General features: G+C 38.8%; 1 protein-coding gene across 2 annotated transcripts in view; it reads right to left on the reverse strand.

Moving 5' to 3' along the window:
- Positions 1-436: 436 nt before the first annotated feature.
- Positions 437-17,118, reverse strand: part of elovl7a (ELOVL fatty acid elongase 7a) — a 43,752-nt gene continuing 27,070 nt past the window's right edge. For both annotated transcript variants that reach the window (XM_063042974.1, XM_063042973.1), the window contains exons 6-9: positions 13,945-14,001; positions 10,523-10,628; positions 6,759-6,895; positions 437-4,021 (exon numbers count right to left, since the gene is read on the reverse strand). In XM_063042974.1, coding sequence (XP_062899044.1) covers positions 3,818-4,021; positions 6,759-6,895; positions 10,523-10,628; positions 13,945-14,001 — 504 coding nt within the window. In that variant the 3' untranslated portion in view covers positions 437-3,817. The remainder of the gene's footprint in view (positions 4,022-6,758; positions 6,896-10,522; positions 10,629-13,944; positions 14,002-17,118) is intronic.

Genomic DNA, 17,118 nt, shown 5'->3' on the forward strand with positions numbered 1-17,118 from the left:
CATGATGGGAATTGAATGCAGGTCTGAAGAAATGACAAGAGAGGGGACTTCAGATTTCTGGATCATTGGGATCAGTGAGGGGAGAACAAGCAGTCACAGGAGAGTGGCCACCAGACAGTTCCATTGGCTCTACATACTGTATAAGGAAATCTTAAAGCTTCCAGCTCTGCTTGGCAACCCAACCCCCAATGGTTGCAGCTCCAGTCAGAGCAAAATTTTCATGGGGGCGGGGGAGGAGGAGAGAGGGAAGGTGGAGAATAGAAGGCACACAGAAATGCCCCACTCCCACTTGGCAGAAGATGTGTGTACCACTGTAGCTGCCAGTAAATACATAGAACCATAGAAAATAGGTGCAGGAGTAGGCCATTCGGCCCTTCGAACCTGCACCGCCATTTATTATGATCATGGCTGATCATCCAACTCAGAACCCCGCCCCAGCCTTCCCTCCATACCCCCTGATCCCCATAGCCACAAGGGCCATATCTAATTCCCTCTTAAATATAGCCAATGAACTGGCCTCAACTGTTTCCTGTGGCAGAGAATTCCACAGATTCACCACTCTGTGTGAAGAAGTTTTTCCTAATCTCGGTCCTAAAAGGCTTCCCCTTTATCCTCAAACTGTGACCCCTTGTTTTGGACTTCCCCAACATCGGGAACAATCTTCCTGCATCTAGCCTGTCCAATCCCTTTAGGATTTTATACGTTTCAATCAGATCCCCCCTCAATCTTCTAAATTCCAACGAGTACAAGCCCAGTTCATCCAGTCTTTCTTCATATGAAATGCATCCTGATGGTCTCAAGAGCTCGTGGGTATATATGTGTTGTCCATAAGTCAGGCATTTGCAAGCTGGGCAGGACCTGTAAAAGAGCTAAACATCTGAGAAGGTTCTCCAAATGAGTCATACAGACTGAGCTTAAAAACAAATGAAAACAGTGATCAAGTGGTGTATATACACTATAGGTCTCCAAATAAAAAATGGCATGAGAGAGAGGGATAGATACATGCTGTAGGTAAATCACAAACAATGGAAGACAAGATAACAACAGCAATTTCAACTTCCCCAGTATTAACTTAGACTGTATTAAAGCCAAGCATACAGAGAACAACAGCAGGGAGCTTATAGTACTATATACAAAACATTGAGCCAAGCTTACGTACAGTCTGCATTTCTGATCAGCACCCAAGGGAAGGATATACATGATTGCATTCACAGGGATTTACCTGGATTCTCTCTGCAATTAAACATTATAGCTATGGAGAGACACTGGGTAAATTGGAACCCAAAAGGTTGAAGATAGGTTTTGGCCAGATTAACAAAGTTATAAAAGCCAGAGATAGGGTAGATAAAACTTCTCATGGGAATCTGTAAAAGGACTTCAATGCAAGGGCTAGGAAATTTATCGGGTGATCAGAGGAACATTTTTATCCCCTCCTTGAGGGCAGTTGAAATCCGATTGCAATGCTTGAGAGCCTGGTAAAGGAAGGCTGTCTTACCACATTGCCTAGCATTTGGCCCATAGCCTTCTGCAGTATATTTCAAGTGCTCATCTAAATAACTATTTAGAATGAACACTTGATATGTGGCCTCTACGCTTCAATGTTAAGGAATGGAGCTTGTGTAGATACTTTAATGACCACAGGCACTGTACGCGGACAGCTGTTTCCACATTGTACCAGCACGACTACTCAAATCTGCCCACAAATGCTGATGCAATGACTGGATTAGTGCATTTTTCATTAGTGGATTGGAAAACAAAAAAATTTACAGTTGACAAATGTTACATGAACCAACGTTTTCCCTGCACTTGTTGCTGATGTCAAATGGTGCATGCATGAAAACTCAAACCTTATGAGTTTAGTGAAGGTTGGATCAATGCAAAATGATCAGACAAAATACTATCACATTTTTGAAGGTTTTTTTTGGATGTACATTAAGACATGGCAGGTATTACCATTCATAAAATTACAATTTCGTTCACAAGAAACACTTGCCAAATTTGGAATACAACATGGTTCTTATGCGCCAAAAATAAATCTGAGAAACTTCAAGGTGCAACTTTCTGGACCCATCATTGTTTTACCTCAGAATATTTAAATCTGCATCAGACATTCCACCAATTATGGTTTCATTATTTGAAAACTTTTTAAATCTGCTTTTGACTTTAGAAAATGTTGATAAAAATAGTACAGCAAAATTCAAACATCCTTAGAATGCTAATGATTTCCTCTTACTGCTTAGTGAATACACAATTTCAGTCATTGCATTGTGAATATCCAGCTCTCATTGTGATACCATACTCTTCCATTAAAATGGAACTGTCTAGCTCTTAGGTTGTTAGAGTTGGATAATTATACATTTAGCTACTGTGAAAACTCTTCAAAAAAATCTACATTCAATATTATACTTTGGGCTTACGTTCACTATAATATCTATTAAGTATTGAGAATTTGTGACATGCTTTTTAAAAATGTTAGCAAAACAGGGTGAAGAAAACATTTTCCAGTGTAGAAATTTTGACTACCACTAACTTTTATCCAAATTATGAACAGAATACACACGATTTGACCTCTTGTAGAAGCAGCAAAAATTAGAATTAAACAAAATTGAAGAGCCCAGTTAAGTACTAGAAGATGAAACTAATATCCCTTCATTGTGATTTCATTACAAACACACTCAAAAGCACCTTTAAAATACCCTATTGGCAAGATGAGTCAAGAAACAAGCAAAGTTAGAAATTTCAACTTGCCATCAATATCACTAAACACAAAAGGTTAACTAAACATTTTTCTCCCCCCAACTGATGAGGTGTAGGGACAGTGGTGTGGGAAAAATTTTAAAAAGCATTTCTTTGTAGGGAAAGAATTACATTCAACTAAGATGGTATGAAGCTGGTTGAGGACAACATTCCTAAAAAGTACTTCTAAGAGGGTGTTCTCTAGATGCTTAATGTTATTTTTAAAATCAAAGACACAAGAACAGATTTTTAAAAAAATCAAAAAGCTACACAAGAGTATTTTTGCCCTTTTCCTTGCACATTTTTTGTAAGCTGCCTGAAAATTTGAAAAGCTCACTTTAACCTCAAAAATCTTGGAACAAAATCCAAACTGATAGTTATGATATTCATTCCTGGCCTAGTGAATAATTAAACTGAAAGTTAATAACTTAATCATCTTACTATTATTTACCAACTTGAATTTGTGTCCTGTTTCTTTAAATAAATTTGGAAACCAGCAAGGGATTTAACCTTTCAGCTTCTGTTAATCTTTTTCGGCCAAAGATGCACAATTACAGAAATCTGGCCTTCCAATGCCTTTCATTCTTCTATGACAAGGATACTGTAAAATAAGTTATATTGTGGTTACGCAGAGGAAGGAGACGCAAAATGAGTTGTTCATCACTGCTGCTAAAATGAGACCGCCTGGACTTTAAAAAAAAATCATCTACCACTGTTCTGTTTCTGGGTCAAATATGCAGTTCAACAACCTGCAAGATTCATTTGCATCATTTAATATAAACAATCAGGTAGGATGAAGGAAGCACACAAGTATTACAAGCTGGATATCTACAACACAAATCAATGCTTAACATAGCAAAACAGCTAGCTAGTAAGGGGATATGTATTCTGAAGAGGTTTGATTTATTTTACAAATTTTGCAGCTACATGGTAGCATATGTTCAGATGGATCAACTTTAGATAAATCACAAAAAGAGACGCAAATTACCCATTTTTCCTTTTAAAAGCACATCTTTTTCCACATTGTCAAAAATGTTCAGTTTAAGCCAAGTACATGGTAATTTCATGCTAGTTAATGGTTTTACTTCTCTTTATTCAATTTGTTCATTGTGTTCTTTGGCAACCTTTGACCCCGTGTGTATGCATAGTACCAAAAGTTCAGAAATAATATCATGAAACTAACTCCATATAACCATATTATATAGAGGAAGACTGGATACTGGTACTGGCAATTTTTCAAGAAGAAGAACTGCCCGATATGAACTGTAATGACCACAAACTGGATCTGAAAGTAGAAAACAAAACACGTCAGTTTTAGTTGCCTTAAATTTTAGTTAACTGGTCCTAAAATGCTAATTCCATTAAATAAAACTTTAGAATTAAAGGATGGCTCCAAGGCAGCATTTGAATCTACAAGTTTAAAGATTGTCCACTTTTTTTTTTAAAAAAAGAACCAAGCTATATATTGAGATTTTAAGAAGATAACCAGAGACTCTGGCACTGTTCTCCCGGGAGCAGAGGAGGCTGAAGGGTAAACTTATAGCTGATTTATATTATCGTGATGGGCATAGGCAAGGTGGCCAATTCCCAGGGTGCAGGAGTCTAATGTCAGGGGAGATAGATTTAAGGTAAGATGGAAAAGATTAAGGGGAGCCAAGGGAAGTTTTTCCCACCATGCAGAAGGTGGTGCATATATCAAGCCTGCCAAAGGAAGTAGAAGCAGGTGCAATTGAAGATTCAATGATTCAAAGATTCAAAAAACTTTATTGTCATTCTAACCATACATCAGCTCAGCACGGCAGAATGAGACAGCGTTTCTCAGGGGCAGTGTAATCATAACATAACACAACACTAAAATTACATTTAAAAGACATTTGGCCGGCTTTATGAGTAGGAAAGGTCCAGACCAGCTCAGGGAGGCACCTTGGTCAGCATGGACAAGTTGGACAGAAGGGCCCATTTCCATGGTAACAATGACTTCTGCATAGATGTGCATTAAGGTTGGTCATCACAGAGACAGGCAATACCTTCATTCCTTGTCACCTTATCAACAAGTCTTAAACATGATCAGAAACAAAAATCACAGACTCTCAGAAGCAAACAATTCCAACTTGTCCATCAAAGCAAAAGATCAGACTGAACAGTGACACCTCACCAAATGCTAATTTTAACTGCCCGCAAGGCTGCCTCCAGCAAAATTCTGTTTCTGGTAGGGGGCAGGAAAAGAGAGATGGTGGTTTGGGAAAGAATGTACTAAAAAAAAAACTCCCTCCACCAACCAAATAATTTGGCAATATATTCTGCTGAAGCAGAGAAGTGAGCAATTTTTCATTTGTCATGCAGTTGCCTGCATGTTGTAACATGTCCCAACCAGTGGCAAGGCAGTTTACTGGTCCCTAGTGTTAAACAATTGCACTGGTCCAGAATATTAGGGGAAAGTGAAGACCTAATATGCATATACAAATAATAAACAAACCATGCTTACTAATATTTTATTCCAATCAAAAGTATTTTGGGTCAACATTTTGTAATAAAAATGAAGGTGGAACAGTGGATATGGATTTTAGTAGAGCATTTTACAAGTAGGCTCATGGTAGGCTGAGTCTATCAGATGGCAGGCTCAGAAAGCCATGAGCCATGGGATTCATGGACAATTGGCTGCGAGGACTTGGAACTGGTTTGCCCACAGAAAGTAGAGGCGATAGGAGATACAGTGTACTCTTCCTAGTGACACTCTGCAGGGATCTGTTGTGGGACACTTGCTCTCAGTGATTTTAATAAATTACTTGGATGAGGAAGTGGAAGGGTAGGTTAGTAAACTTGCAGATGACATGAAGGCTGGTGGTGTTGTGAATAGAGTGGTTAAGGTGGCATATAGCATGTTGGCCTTCAAGTTCAAGAGCTGCAAGGTTATGGTGTAGCTCTGTAAAACTCTGGATTGACCACACAATGTAATGCATTCAGTTCTGGTTACCTTATTATAAAGGAGGATGTGGAAACTTTTGAGATGGTTCACAAAAAAATTGCCAGAATGCTGCTTTGATTAGAGAACATGTCCCAAGTCAGCTAGGGCTTTCTTTAGAATGACAAAGGAGGAGAGGCGTCTTGATACGAGGTGTACAAGATTAAAAACAGAACAGGTTGTAGAACTAGCAATAGAAATATCAGAGGACATCTATTTAAGGTGAGAGGAAGAATGTTTAGCAGAGATGTCAGACTAAGTTTTATTTTAAAACAGAGTGGCTGGTTCCTGGAATGCACTGCCAAGGGTAGGGGTACAATAGGGTCATTTTAACAATTCTCACATAAGCAGATGCACGCTAGAAAAATGGAAGGTTTTGACTATGCAAGAGGGAAGATTTAGATTGACTGTAGAAGATATCAACACAAAATATTTAAGTGGACCTGAGGGGAAACCTCTTCACTCAGAAGGTGACAAGCGTGGAACAAGCTGCCAGCACGTGGGTTCAATAGTACCACCTAGAAGTTTCGATGTGCATGGATGAGAGGGGTGCCATATATAGTCTAGGCACAGGTCAGTGGGACTAGGCAAAATAACAGTTTGGCATGGATGAAATGGGCTGAATGGCCTGTTTGTGCTGCAGTACTCTGAGTTTAAGCATCATGAGCCAAAGAGCCTGTGCCATGCAGATTTAAGCATTTCAAATTAAGCTTCCATTCAGGTTTATACTCCTTTGGTTGTTTTATACAATGTTAGTATAATACTTTAATAAAAATAACCAGATACTGTATAATGAATTAAACTATCAGATAGCAAAGATTCATTGCTTTCCCACTTCATTTTGCCAAAGGTAAACAGGATGAAAGACATTAAAGTCAAACAAGTTGTAGTAACAAATACGCTATTCCAAAACAATAAAAAAAGTCTATTACCCTTTTTTTTTTAAAAAAAGTTCCATACCACTAATGCCCTAAAACATAATTAACTCTAAATCCTTTCTGGATTCACTGATCAATAAATACAACCTTTTCAGTGTCATTCAAGACAAAAATGAACTTACCAATTGAATTGCAGTCATGTACTTTTTCCACCATAAATACTTCTGGTAACTTTGTCCCAATGCAGATAAACCGTAATATGAATACATGAAAATATGCACTATGCAATTTACAAGGGCGTGAAATGTTCCTAGACCACCTGTAGTGAGATGGAGTTGGGCAAGCAGAAAGATAGTTTTAGAAATTGAAATGATTCTGTATGCTTACACCAAGCTCATGCAAAATTGAACAAATCCAACTAAAGTATTTTAGTTCAGATTAGCAGTATAACTTTAAAAATACAGAATCTGTAATTCCATTTTTTCCAAGTCATACAAAAAGCTTACTGAGTTCTCTTCATTTACCCAATCCACTTCACAATGTAGATCTAATCTATTACTCAAGCATTATCGAATAAATAGCCTTCATGAACTTAATTTCATAAGGGAGATTTGCGCTATCAAACGGCATCATGCATAATTAAACTTTCCTACAGAGGATTTGTCTGCCAAAAAGACAGTAAATTTTGCTATTAACTGCAATAGCCTGTTTAGCAAGATGAGCTCTAAAAAATACAATTAAATCAAAAATGAGTTGGGAACTAAATTTGTGGCAATTAATTTGAAAATGCTAGCAATAACAAACACTTGCACTCAAAACTTTACCGAGAATAGAACTCAGCCCTGAATGCTTTCTGGCAGATGAAAAGACTTAAGTGTAGCAAATTCATGCTTTACTACATATTTTAGTGCCACCTTATAGCAGAGCTTCTGATAAATACGGATGTCATTTAGTTACACAAGCAATTTCCGGACATTTGTCTGATTCAAACCAATATAACTGCCTTCACCTATAATTCTACTGCAAATTCCACCATGTGTCCTGTCATGTAAAGTATACAGTAATAACTTCACATCAACAATTTTAAGCCAATACAAGGGAAGATGGTTGAAAATGTAGCAGAATGGGGAAGGACTAGCAGCAGTTTTTAAAGAGTTTGTGTTTGCAGGATGAAAATACACCCCTAACATGGGAGGCACTTGTAAAAAGGACTTGAAGGGGCAGCATGGCAGCGTAGCAGTGAGTACAAATGCTTTACAATGCCAGTGATCAGTGTTCAATCTCCACCACTGTCTGGAAGGAGTTTGCACTTTCTCTGTGACCCCATGGGTTTACTCTAGGTGCACTGTTTTCCTCACATTCCCAAGATGCGTGGGTTAGGGTCAGCAAGTTGTAGGCGTGCTATGTTGGCACTGGAAGCATGGAAACAATTGCGGGCTGCCCCCAGCACATTCTTGCACTATATTGGTCAATGATGCAAAACACTGTACATTTTGACATACATATGACAAAAAGTTATCTTTACTTCAAAGTTCTTGCTCAAAAGACGCACCTGGTTAAAAGTCAGTTCAGGACTGAAAACAGCCATCAAAATCTAAGGACCTATAAGTTCTGGACAAAACTCAGCTAGGACTGCATGATTTGAATTTGCCAACAGCCATTTGTAGAAAGATACAATAACTTGGAACAGTAATAAGTCATTCAGCTCCTCATTTCTGCTCTGCCACTGACTATCATGATTGAATTTTGGCTCAGCACTACTTTCCTGCCCCTATTCAAGATCACCAATTCTGAAAATATTAAAATCAATATCCTCAATCAGCAGTTAAACTTCCAAATCTTCATAAAGTTATGCCTGTTTAATAAATCTGTGACATGCCACATTGATGCTGCATCCACTATGCTCGTGTAATAACAAGTGTCTAGATTTTTTTTAAAAGGACATATGCATGTACCCATAAATCAGCTGTACACTATTTGTTCCTCAAAGGAGGAAAGTAGCACAAATATTAAATGTCATAAAGTACAGCACAGAAACAGGTCCTTCAGCTCATCTAGTCTGTGCTAAGCCATTGAAACAATCTACTCCCAATGTGCACTGGGACCATACTCCTACCATTCATGTACCTATCCAAACATCTTAAACATTGAAATTAAGCTCGCATGCACTGGCAGCTCCTTCATTACTCCCACCACCTTCTGAGTGAATTTTCCCCTCATATTCCCCTTAAACCTTTCACCTTTCACCCTTAGCCCAGGATCTTTAGTTATAGTCTCAGCAAACCTCAATGGAAAAAGCTTGCTTCAATTTACCCCATCTACCCCTATCATAATTTTGTTCACCTCTACGCAATCTCCCCTCATTCTTCTATATTCTTGCGAATAAATCTCTAACCTATTCAATCTTTCCATACAACTCAGGTCCTCAAGCCCTGCCAACATCCTTGTAAATTTTCTCTGTACTCTTTCATCCTTATCTTTCCTGTTGTTTGGTGACCAAAAATGCACACAATATGCCAAACTAGGCTTCACCAACATCTCATACAACTTCAACATCACATCCTGTACTCAATATATTGATTTATGAAGACCAATGTGCCAAAAGCTTCGTTACAACCTTATCTATCCATGAAGCCACCTCCAATGAATTATATATCTGTATGCCCAGATCCCTTTTGTTCTACCACACTCCTCAGTGCCTCATCATTCTCTGTTTAAGACCTACCTTGGTTGGTCCTATCAAAGTGGAAAACCTCACTTGTCTGCATTAAAATCTAATCTACCATTTTCAGCCTATTTTCCCAGCTGATACAGATCCCTCTAAGCTATGATAGCCTTCCTCACTATCCACTACACCCCCAATCTTGGTGTCATCCACAAATCTGCTGATCCAGCCAACCACATTAACATCCAGATCATTGATATGACGACAAACAGCAATGGACCCAGCTCCAATCCCGGTAGCACTCCACTAGTCACAGGCTTCCAGTCAAAGGGGCAACCATCTACTACCACTCCCTGGCTTGACCCACAACCCAATTTCTAATCCAATTTTCTATTTCATCTCGAATGCCGAGCAACTCAACCTTCTTGACCAACCTCCCATGCGGGACTTTGCTGAAGATCATATTTGGTAAAATAATGCTTTTCAGAGGTTTGCAAAGTACAGAATTCACTCCGCAAATCAAGTATGCTCAGTAGCCACTTTATTAGGTGCAAGAGTGGAACCCACTGTAGCATTCTACTGCTGTCACCTATTCAATTCGATGTTCAGTGTGTTGTGCATCGAGATGCTTCTGCTCACCACTGTTGTGGAGTTACTTCTGCCTTCCTGTAAGCTTGAAGCTGTCTGGCCATTCTCCTCTGTCCTTTCTCATTAACAAAGCATTTTCACCCACAGAACTGCCTCTCCAGATTGTTTTTGCGCCATTATCTGTAAACCCTAGAGCTGTTGTGTGAAATTTCCAGAAGATCAGCATGGTCTGAGATACTCAAACCACCCCAATCTGACACCAACAATCATTCCAGTCAAAGTCACTTACATCACATTTCTTCCCCATTCTGATGTTTGGTCAGACATCGCCTACATGCTTTTATGCATTGAGGTGCTGCCACATGATTGGCTGATTAGGTATTTCCATTAATGTAGAAGTGTACTCAGTGGCCACTTTATTAGGTACATCTCATATTACCCAAGTTCATGCTCAAAATCAACCTGAAGAGCATTTTCCTACATGTTTTGGATCAAGAGTACTTGCATTGACTTAATTAAAATTACAATAGGCAGCTTTTACTAATAAGATAATGATCAAAAGATTTCACAAACTATAATGCACAGATTAACAGGTAAGGTAACTCATTTAAAATCTAATCTTTAAGAACCTATCTGCCACTGCTGATTGGTAAACTGAGCAACCCACTCAGTAAGTAGTTCAGTTAACTTTACCTGGAGCAAATTTGACTCCAAACCACCAAGTGAAAGACATGATGGTATGGTGGTAGACATGAAGAAATGTCACTTGACCACTCTTCTTTCGAACCACAAAGAAAACCTGTATGGGAAAACAGGATAAATGCCTTCACGATTTTAGGTTTTCAATCACACTAAACACTCCTTTACAAGTTTTCCAGTTTACAAGGCATTTTTCCTTAAAGAATCATTTTGCTCAGGAATTCAAAGTCAGACTAACAAACTGTTTTGATGCTAATCTTCAAAGAATGAATAGTTTTATAATCAAAATAAAGTGGTTCAAGAAATTATAATGTTTACCACTTCCACCATGAAATACATTTAGCTTACAGACATCGAAAACAAAGAGTTGCCTTGGAGCCATTTCACCATTCAGTCTGATTCTCTTTTGTAGAACTACATTCTCGTTGTTTTCACCGAGATGCTGTAGCACCTCTTCCACAGTGCACCACTGCTCGGTACAAGAGGACATAGCTTTAAAGTAAGGGGTAGGAAGTTCAAGGGGGATATTAGAGGAAGGTTTTTTACTCAGAGAGTGGTTGGTGCATGGAATGCACTGCCTGAGTCAGTGGTGGAGGCAGATACACTAGTGAAGTTTAAGAGACTACTAGACAGGTATATGGAGGAATTTAAGGTGGGGGCTTATATGGGAGGCAGGGTTTAAGGGTCAGCACAACACTGTGGGCTGAAGGGCCTGTACTGTGCTGTACTATTCTATGTTCTATGTACCTCTTGATGCCTTGTGTTTCAAAGTCTCCTCACATCCTTCTATTACCTAGCAACTTAGCCTTACAATGCAGTCCCCTTCAAACATTACTTTTAATTTCATTCTCAAGTACACTGAACTCCATAAAGTATCTATCTTTAAAAGGTCTGAGTTCAGATGAGACTGACCACTTTTTGGATCAGTAATCTACTAGCTGTTCCAAAAAAAAAACAGCACAGCTTACATACTCCCTCAAATTACTTAACTAATCAAGTTCCAAATCTTATATTAAAAGGCAAAAATTCAATACTTTTCCAGGATGTACATGCCTATAGTCCAGTCCACAAGATCCACTTAATTAGCATCTGTTCATTTACAGTTAACATTAATTTGAACAAAGATGGACAACCCTGATTTCCCACCCCAGAGTGCAGTTTCCTTGAAGGAGACAAAAGGAGAGTTGCTTCCAAAATATTCTACTGCCTCAGGTTGAAAATGCAGATTAGACCCCATCCTGAAAACTAGAAACTTACTTTAAGGATTATTTGATTTCAAGCACAGTGTTCAAAACATTTGTGTTGGGATTTGAGATGGAAAGGAATAGAGTAGGGGTAGGCAACCTATGACCCACAAAAGTATTTTGACCTGCACACGAGCAAATATTGGGATATTATGCTTATCTGGCCCGCGAGCGATTTTTCCTTATTCTGAGTGTTTCACGCGACCTCACTGATGGACATGCATAATGTCTTGTTACACTGGCCCCAAGTTCCATTTTGTTCCAAACCAAACACTGGTATATACAAATGACGGGAAGACAGACTACCTTATTAATATGTATTAGATACTCTCAGTGCATGTGCAGATTTTCAGATGGGATCGTTCAAATTTGTAAATAGAAACAGCATCACTGTGGTTTAACAAGAAATCCGCGCTAAATATCCAGATATTTACATGTGCTACAATACTTGTTGAATAACTCACATTTCAAAATAAAATCGAAGATGTATGGTCATATTGTGGTCTTGAAACAAAGCTGCAATTGTAGCTTCAATCAGCTTCAAAAAGGAAATGGTACACATTTTCCCACTTTCCAAAAAAGTAAAGCACAAGATCCAGACATTTTTGTGAATATGGTCCAAGAATTGAGAAAAGAGTTTTCATTTTGTTTTGCTGATTTTCATTTGCATGCAAAGGAGTTCAAGCCGTTTGCCACTCCATTTGATGTGGAAGTGGACTCTGCATCAGAAATTTTTCAAATGGAATTGATTGAGATGCAGTGTGATGACATATTAAGATCGAAATTTCATTTTGAAGATGTGTCAGTGCTTGACTTCTATAGAAAATATATTCATCCAAGTGGGAAGTATCCTAACTTAGTGGACCATGCAAAAAAGATGGCATCATCGTTTGGCAGCACTTATCTGTGTGAGCAATTATTTTCAAAACTGAAGCACACCAAGAACCATTTGAGACTGACTGATGCTGATCTGGATAATGTCTTGCTCTTGGCATCAACAAGTCTGACACCCAATAGAGAGAAGCTTTCAAGCAACAACAGCATCAAGTTTCACGTTGATTTATCAACTGTTTGAATTAAAATTTTCCTTTTTATTATACTTAATTCCCCACCATTCAATGCATCATGTTCATATGTTTTATGTTCAAAGATTCTTTGTGTCCTTTTAATAGATTCAAAAGATGCCTTGATTGAAATAAATTGCAACTAAACAGTTCTTTGATTACTAATTGGCATCCTTGGTTAAGCACAAATGATTTTCTAGCATGCATTATTCATTAATTTGAGGCAAACCATAACTAGATGTATTTAAATAGATAATTCCCATATTTCAAGTTTTTTTTATGGCATTTATCTAGCTCACCATCCACTCATTAATACGCAATCCGGCCCAGAGGCAAAAAGGTTGCCGACCCCTGGAATAGAGGGATATGTGCCTAATGCAGTCCAGTTGGATTAACTTAGACAGATAGCACAGACAATATGAACTGAAAAGACCCGTTCCTGTGCTATGTGTAGATATTACAAGATCATTTCATTTGGGGAGCAAACCCATGATACACAAATTGAGGATACTAAAGAACAAGTCATGCAATTCTAGATTACATCTTGCGGCATTTTTCAGTGGGGATGGGAAATGGTCTCTGCGCCCCACAACTCTCAATCACCTATTTACATAATCTTATATTTACTCCATTTTTTATTCTTCCTGCATTTCCATCCACTCATTCTACAATACCTGACTAATCTACACATTCGGGGAAAGCTTAGTGGTCAGTTAACCTACCGACCCACATAACTTTGGGATATAGGGAGAAATGGGAGCAGCTGAGGGAAACCATAGCCTTTTCAGGCAGATGGTGCTAACACACAAAAGTAGCACCCAAGGTCTGGACTGAACTCTCATCTCCAGTAAAATTAAGTTGAATGACATGGCACAAGATTCAGTGTGATAGTCATCATGCTTAAAAAGCTGTATTTTTGAAATACATTTGTGTGTTTATGCTTAAAATTTGTATTTCAATAAATTCTTGAAACCAATATTATGTATTGCTTCATGCCAAAATGCAGTTTGGTTCTATGTAATAAATATTTCTGCAAGATTAATAGCTAAAAATACACAGCATAAATGCTGGGATTTTAAAGTAGATCTCCAGCCTCCTCAGTACTTACAGTGTCCAGCAATTCAATTAATTTGGAAATGTAAAAAAGCCAGCAGGTCCACGCCATCTAAAACAAACATGGTGACACATTGGAACACTTGAATTAGGGTCTTAATTTATATTATTTTAGCAGTTTAATTTGTACATCTTCACAATCTACATATTAAAGCATGTTTGCTGTTACCTTGTAGGTATTCTGTGCGCAGTAATGTCCCCATTAGTGGTAATAATTGTGGATTCAGAAATGCCTTGGAACTGACTTTAAAATTCCTAAAGTAAATTTAGTCAGCTTTCCCCCCCATTAAGTATTCATGGTAGTAGTAGGCATTTTCCAAATACAGAGAACAGAAAGTAATCCTTCAGGTCTCTTGGTCAAGTCAACCATATCCATTTTAATTCCATATACCAGCACCTAGTCTGCAGCTTTCTCAGCTTTGGGCGATTCAAATATCATTTCAGAGTAACTCAGAGTAACTGCCTGCACCATTGCAATGTATTCCAGAATTCAACAAGTTCTTAGAGAAAAAAAATTAATAATCCTCAGATCTCCTCTAAACCTTTAGATACAAGAACGGTCTTACACCAGTTGGTCCATTGAGTTTGCTCCATTATTTCATCATGGATAATCCAGGCCCGATGTCCAGCATTCTCCCTGTATCCCTTCATGCCCTAACTAATCAAGAATCTATCAACCTCTGTCTAACATATACATAAAGACTTGACCTCCACAGCTGTCTGTAGTAAAGAAAACCAGATTCATCACTCTTGCTAACAAAACTCCTCATCTCCATTCTAAAAGGATGCCCCCCCTCCCCACTATTCTGAGGCCATGTCATTTGGTGTTGGACTCTGCCATCATAGGAAACATCGTCTCCACATCCACTCTATCAAGGCCTTTCAATAGGTTTCAATGAGGTCGCCCCTCATTCTTGTGAATACAGGCTCATAGCCATTAAACACTCCTCATATGTCAGGCCTTTCAATCTTAAAATAATTTTCATGAACCTCTTTTGAATCCACTCCAGTGTTAGCACGTGCTTTCTTAGATAAGGGACCCCAAATTTGCTCTCAATGCTCCATGTGAGGCCTCACTGGTGCTTTCTAAAACCTCAACATTAAATCCTTGCTTTTATGTTCTAGACCTCCCAAAATGAATGCTAACATTGTATTTGCCTTCCTCACCACAGACTCAACCTGGAAACTAACCTTCAGGGGATCCAGCACAAGGACTGCCAGGTCCCTTTGCACCTCAGATTTTTGTATTTTAGAGAATAGTCTATGCTTTTATTTCTTCTGCCAAAGTGCATGACCATACATTTCACAATACTGTATTCCATCTACCATTTCTTTGCCAATTCTCCGAATCTGTCCAAGTCCTTCAGTAACCTCTGCTTCCTCAAAACTACCGGCACCACCACATTTTTATATCATCCAAAGTCAATGACTTATGTTAAAAGTAGCAGTCCCAACACAGACCCCTGTGGAACACTTAATCACCAGCAGCCAACTAGAAAAGGCTCCCTTTATTCCTGCTCTTTGCCTCCTGTCAATCAGCCACTGGTTTATCCATGCTAGAATCTTCTCTGTAGGCTCATAACTTGTTAAGCAGCCTCGCGTGTGGCACCTTGTCAAAGGCCTTTTGAAAATCCAAATACACGACATCCACTGCTTCTCCTTTCTCTAACCTGCTTGTTAATTCCTCAAAGAATTCTAACAGGCTTATCAAGCAAGATTTTCCCTTGAGGAAACCATGTTGACTACAGCCTATTTTATCACATACTTCCAAGTTCCCTAAACCATAACCTTAACAATTAACTCCAACATCTTCCCAACCACTGAAGTCAGACTAACTGGCCTATAGTTTCCTTTCTTCTGCCTCTCCCTTCTTGAAAGGTGGAGCAACATTTGCAATCTTCAATTCCTCCAGAACACCAGAATCAATTGATTCTTGAAATATCATTACCAATGCTTCTACAAGGTGACTTATCTACTTTCAGAGCCCATTCCCCAAGCACCTTCTCTCCCTAGCAATAGCAATTGCTCTCGAATCTCCAGCATACTACTGATATCTTCCTCAGTGAAGACTGACGCAAAGTACTTATTCGGTTCATGTGCCATTTCATTGCCCCCCATTACTACCTCTCCAGTACAAGGTCCAACTCTTGCCTCTTTTTTTTATATAAAAAAAGAAACAATGTATCTGAAGAATCTTTTGGTATCCTCCCTCTTTATTATTGGTTAGCTTACATTTGTATTCCATATTTACCACCTTAATGACTTCATTTCCCTTCTGTTGGTTTTTAAAAGCTTCCCAATCCTTTAACTTCCCACTAATTTTTGCTCTATTATATGCCCTCTTTGGCTTTTATGTTGGCTTTGACTTCTCTTGACAGCCAAAGTTGCGCTATCCTGCCTTTAGAATACCTTTTCTTTGGGATGTATATATCCTGCATCTTCCAAATTGCTCAAAGAAATTCCAGCCATTGCTGCTCTGCTGACATCCATACTATTGCTCCTTTTCAGTTAATTTTGGCCAGCTCCCCCCCCTCTCATGCCTCCATTTCCTTTCACTGCATTGTAATATTGATACATCTGACTTCAGTTTCTTCTTCTCAAACTACAGGGGGAGTTTGATCATATTATGATCACTTCCCCCAGGAGTTCCTCTACCTTAATCTCTCTAATCAATTCCACTTCATTGCACAACACCCAATTCACAATGTCTGATCCCCTAGTGGCCTCAACCATGAACTGCTCCAAAAAGCCATCTCATAGGTACTCTTGAAATTCCCCCTCCCAGAATCCAGCACCAACCTGATTTTCCCCAACCTACCTGCATATTGAAATCCTCCACATCTATAGTAACATTGCCCTTTTAGAATGTATTTTCTATCTCCTGGGTCTGTACACAACTCCCATCAGGGAGTTTTTAAACCCTTGCAGTTCCTTAGCTCTATCCACAATGATTCCATACCTTCTGACTCTATGTCACCCCTTCCTAATGATTTGATTTTTTTTTAAACCAGAGCAATGCCGCTCCCTCTGCTCATTATTTCGATACAATGTGTATCCTCAGACATTAAGCTCCCAGCTATAATCTTCTTTCAGCCATGATTCAGTGACGCCAACATCATACCTCCCAATCTGTAACTGCTGCAAGTCATCTATCTTATTCTGTATACAG

The sequence above is a fragment of the Mobula hypostoma genome, chromosome 3 (assembly GCF_963921235.1).
Source record: "Mobula hypostoma chromosome 3, sMobHyp1.1, whole genome shotgun sequence".
Classification (NCBI taxonomy): Eukaryota; Metazoa; Chordata; class Chondrichthyes; order Myliobatiformes; family Myliobatidae; genus Mobula; species Mobula hypostoma.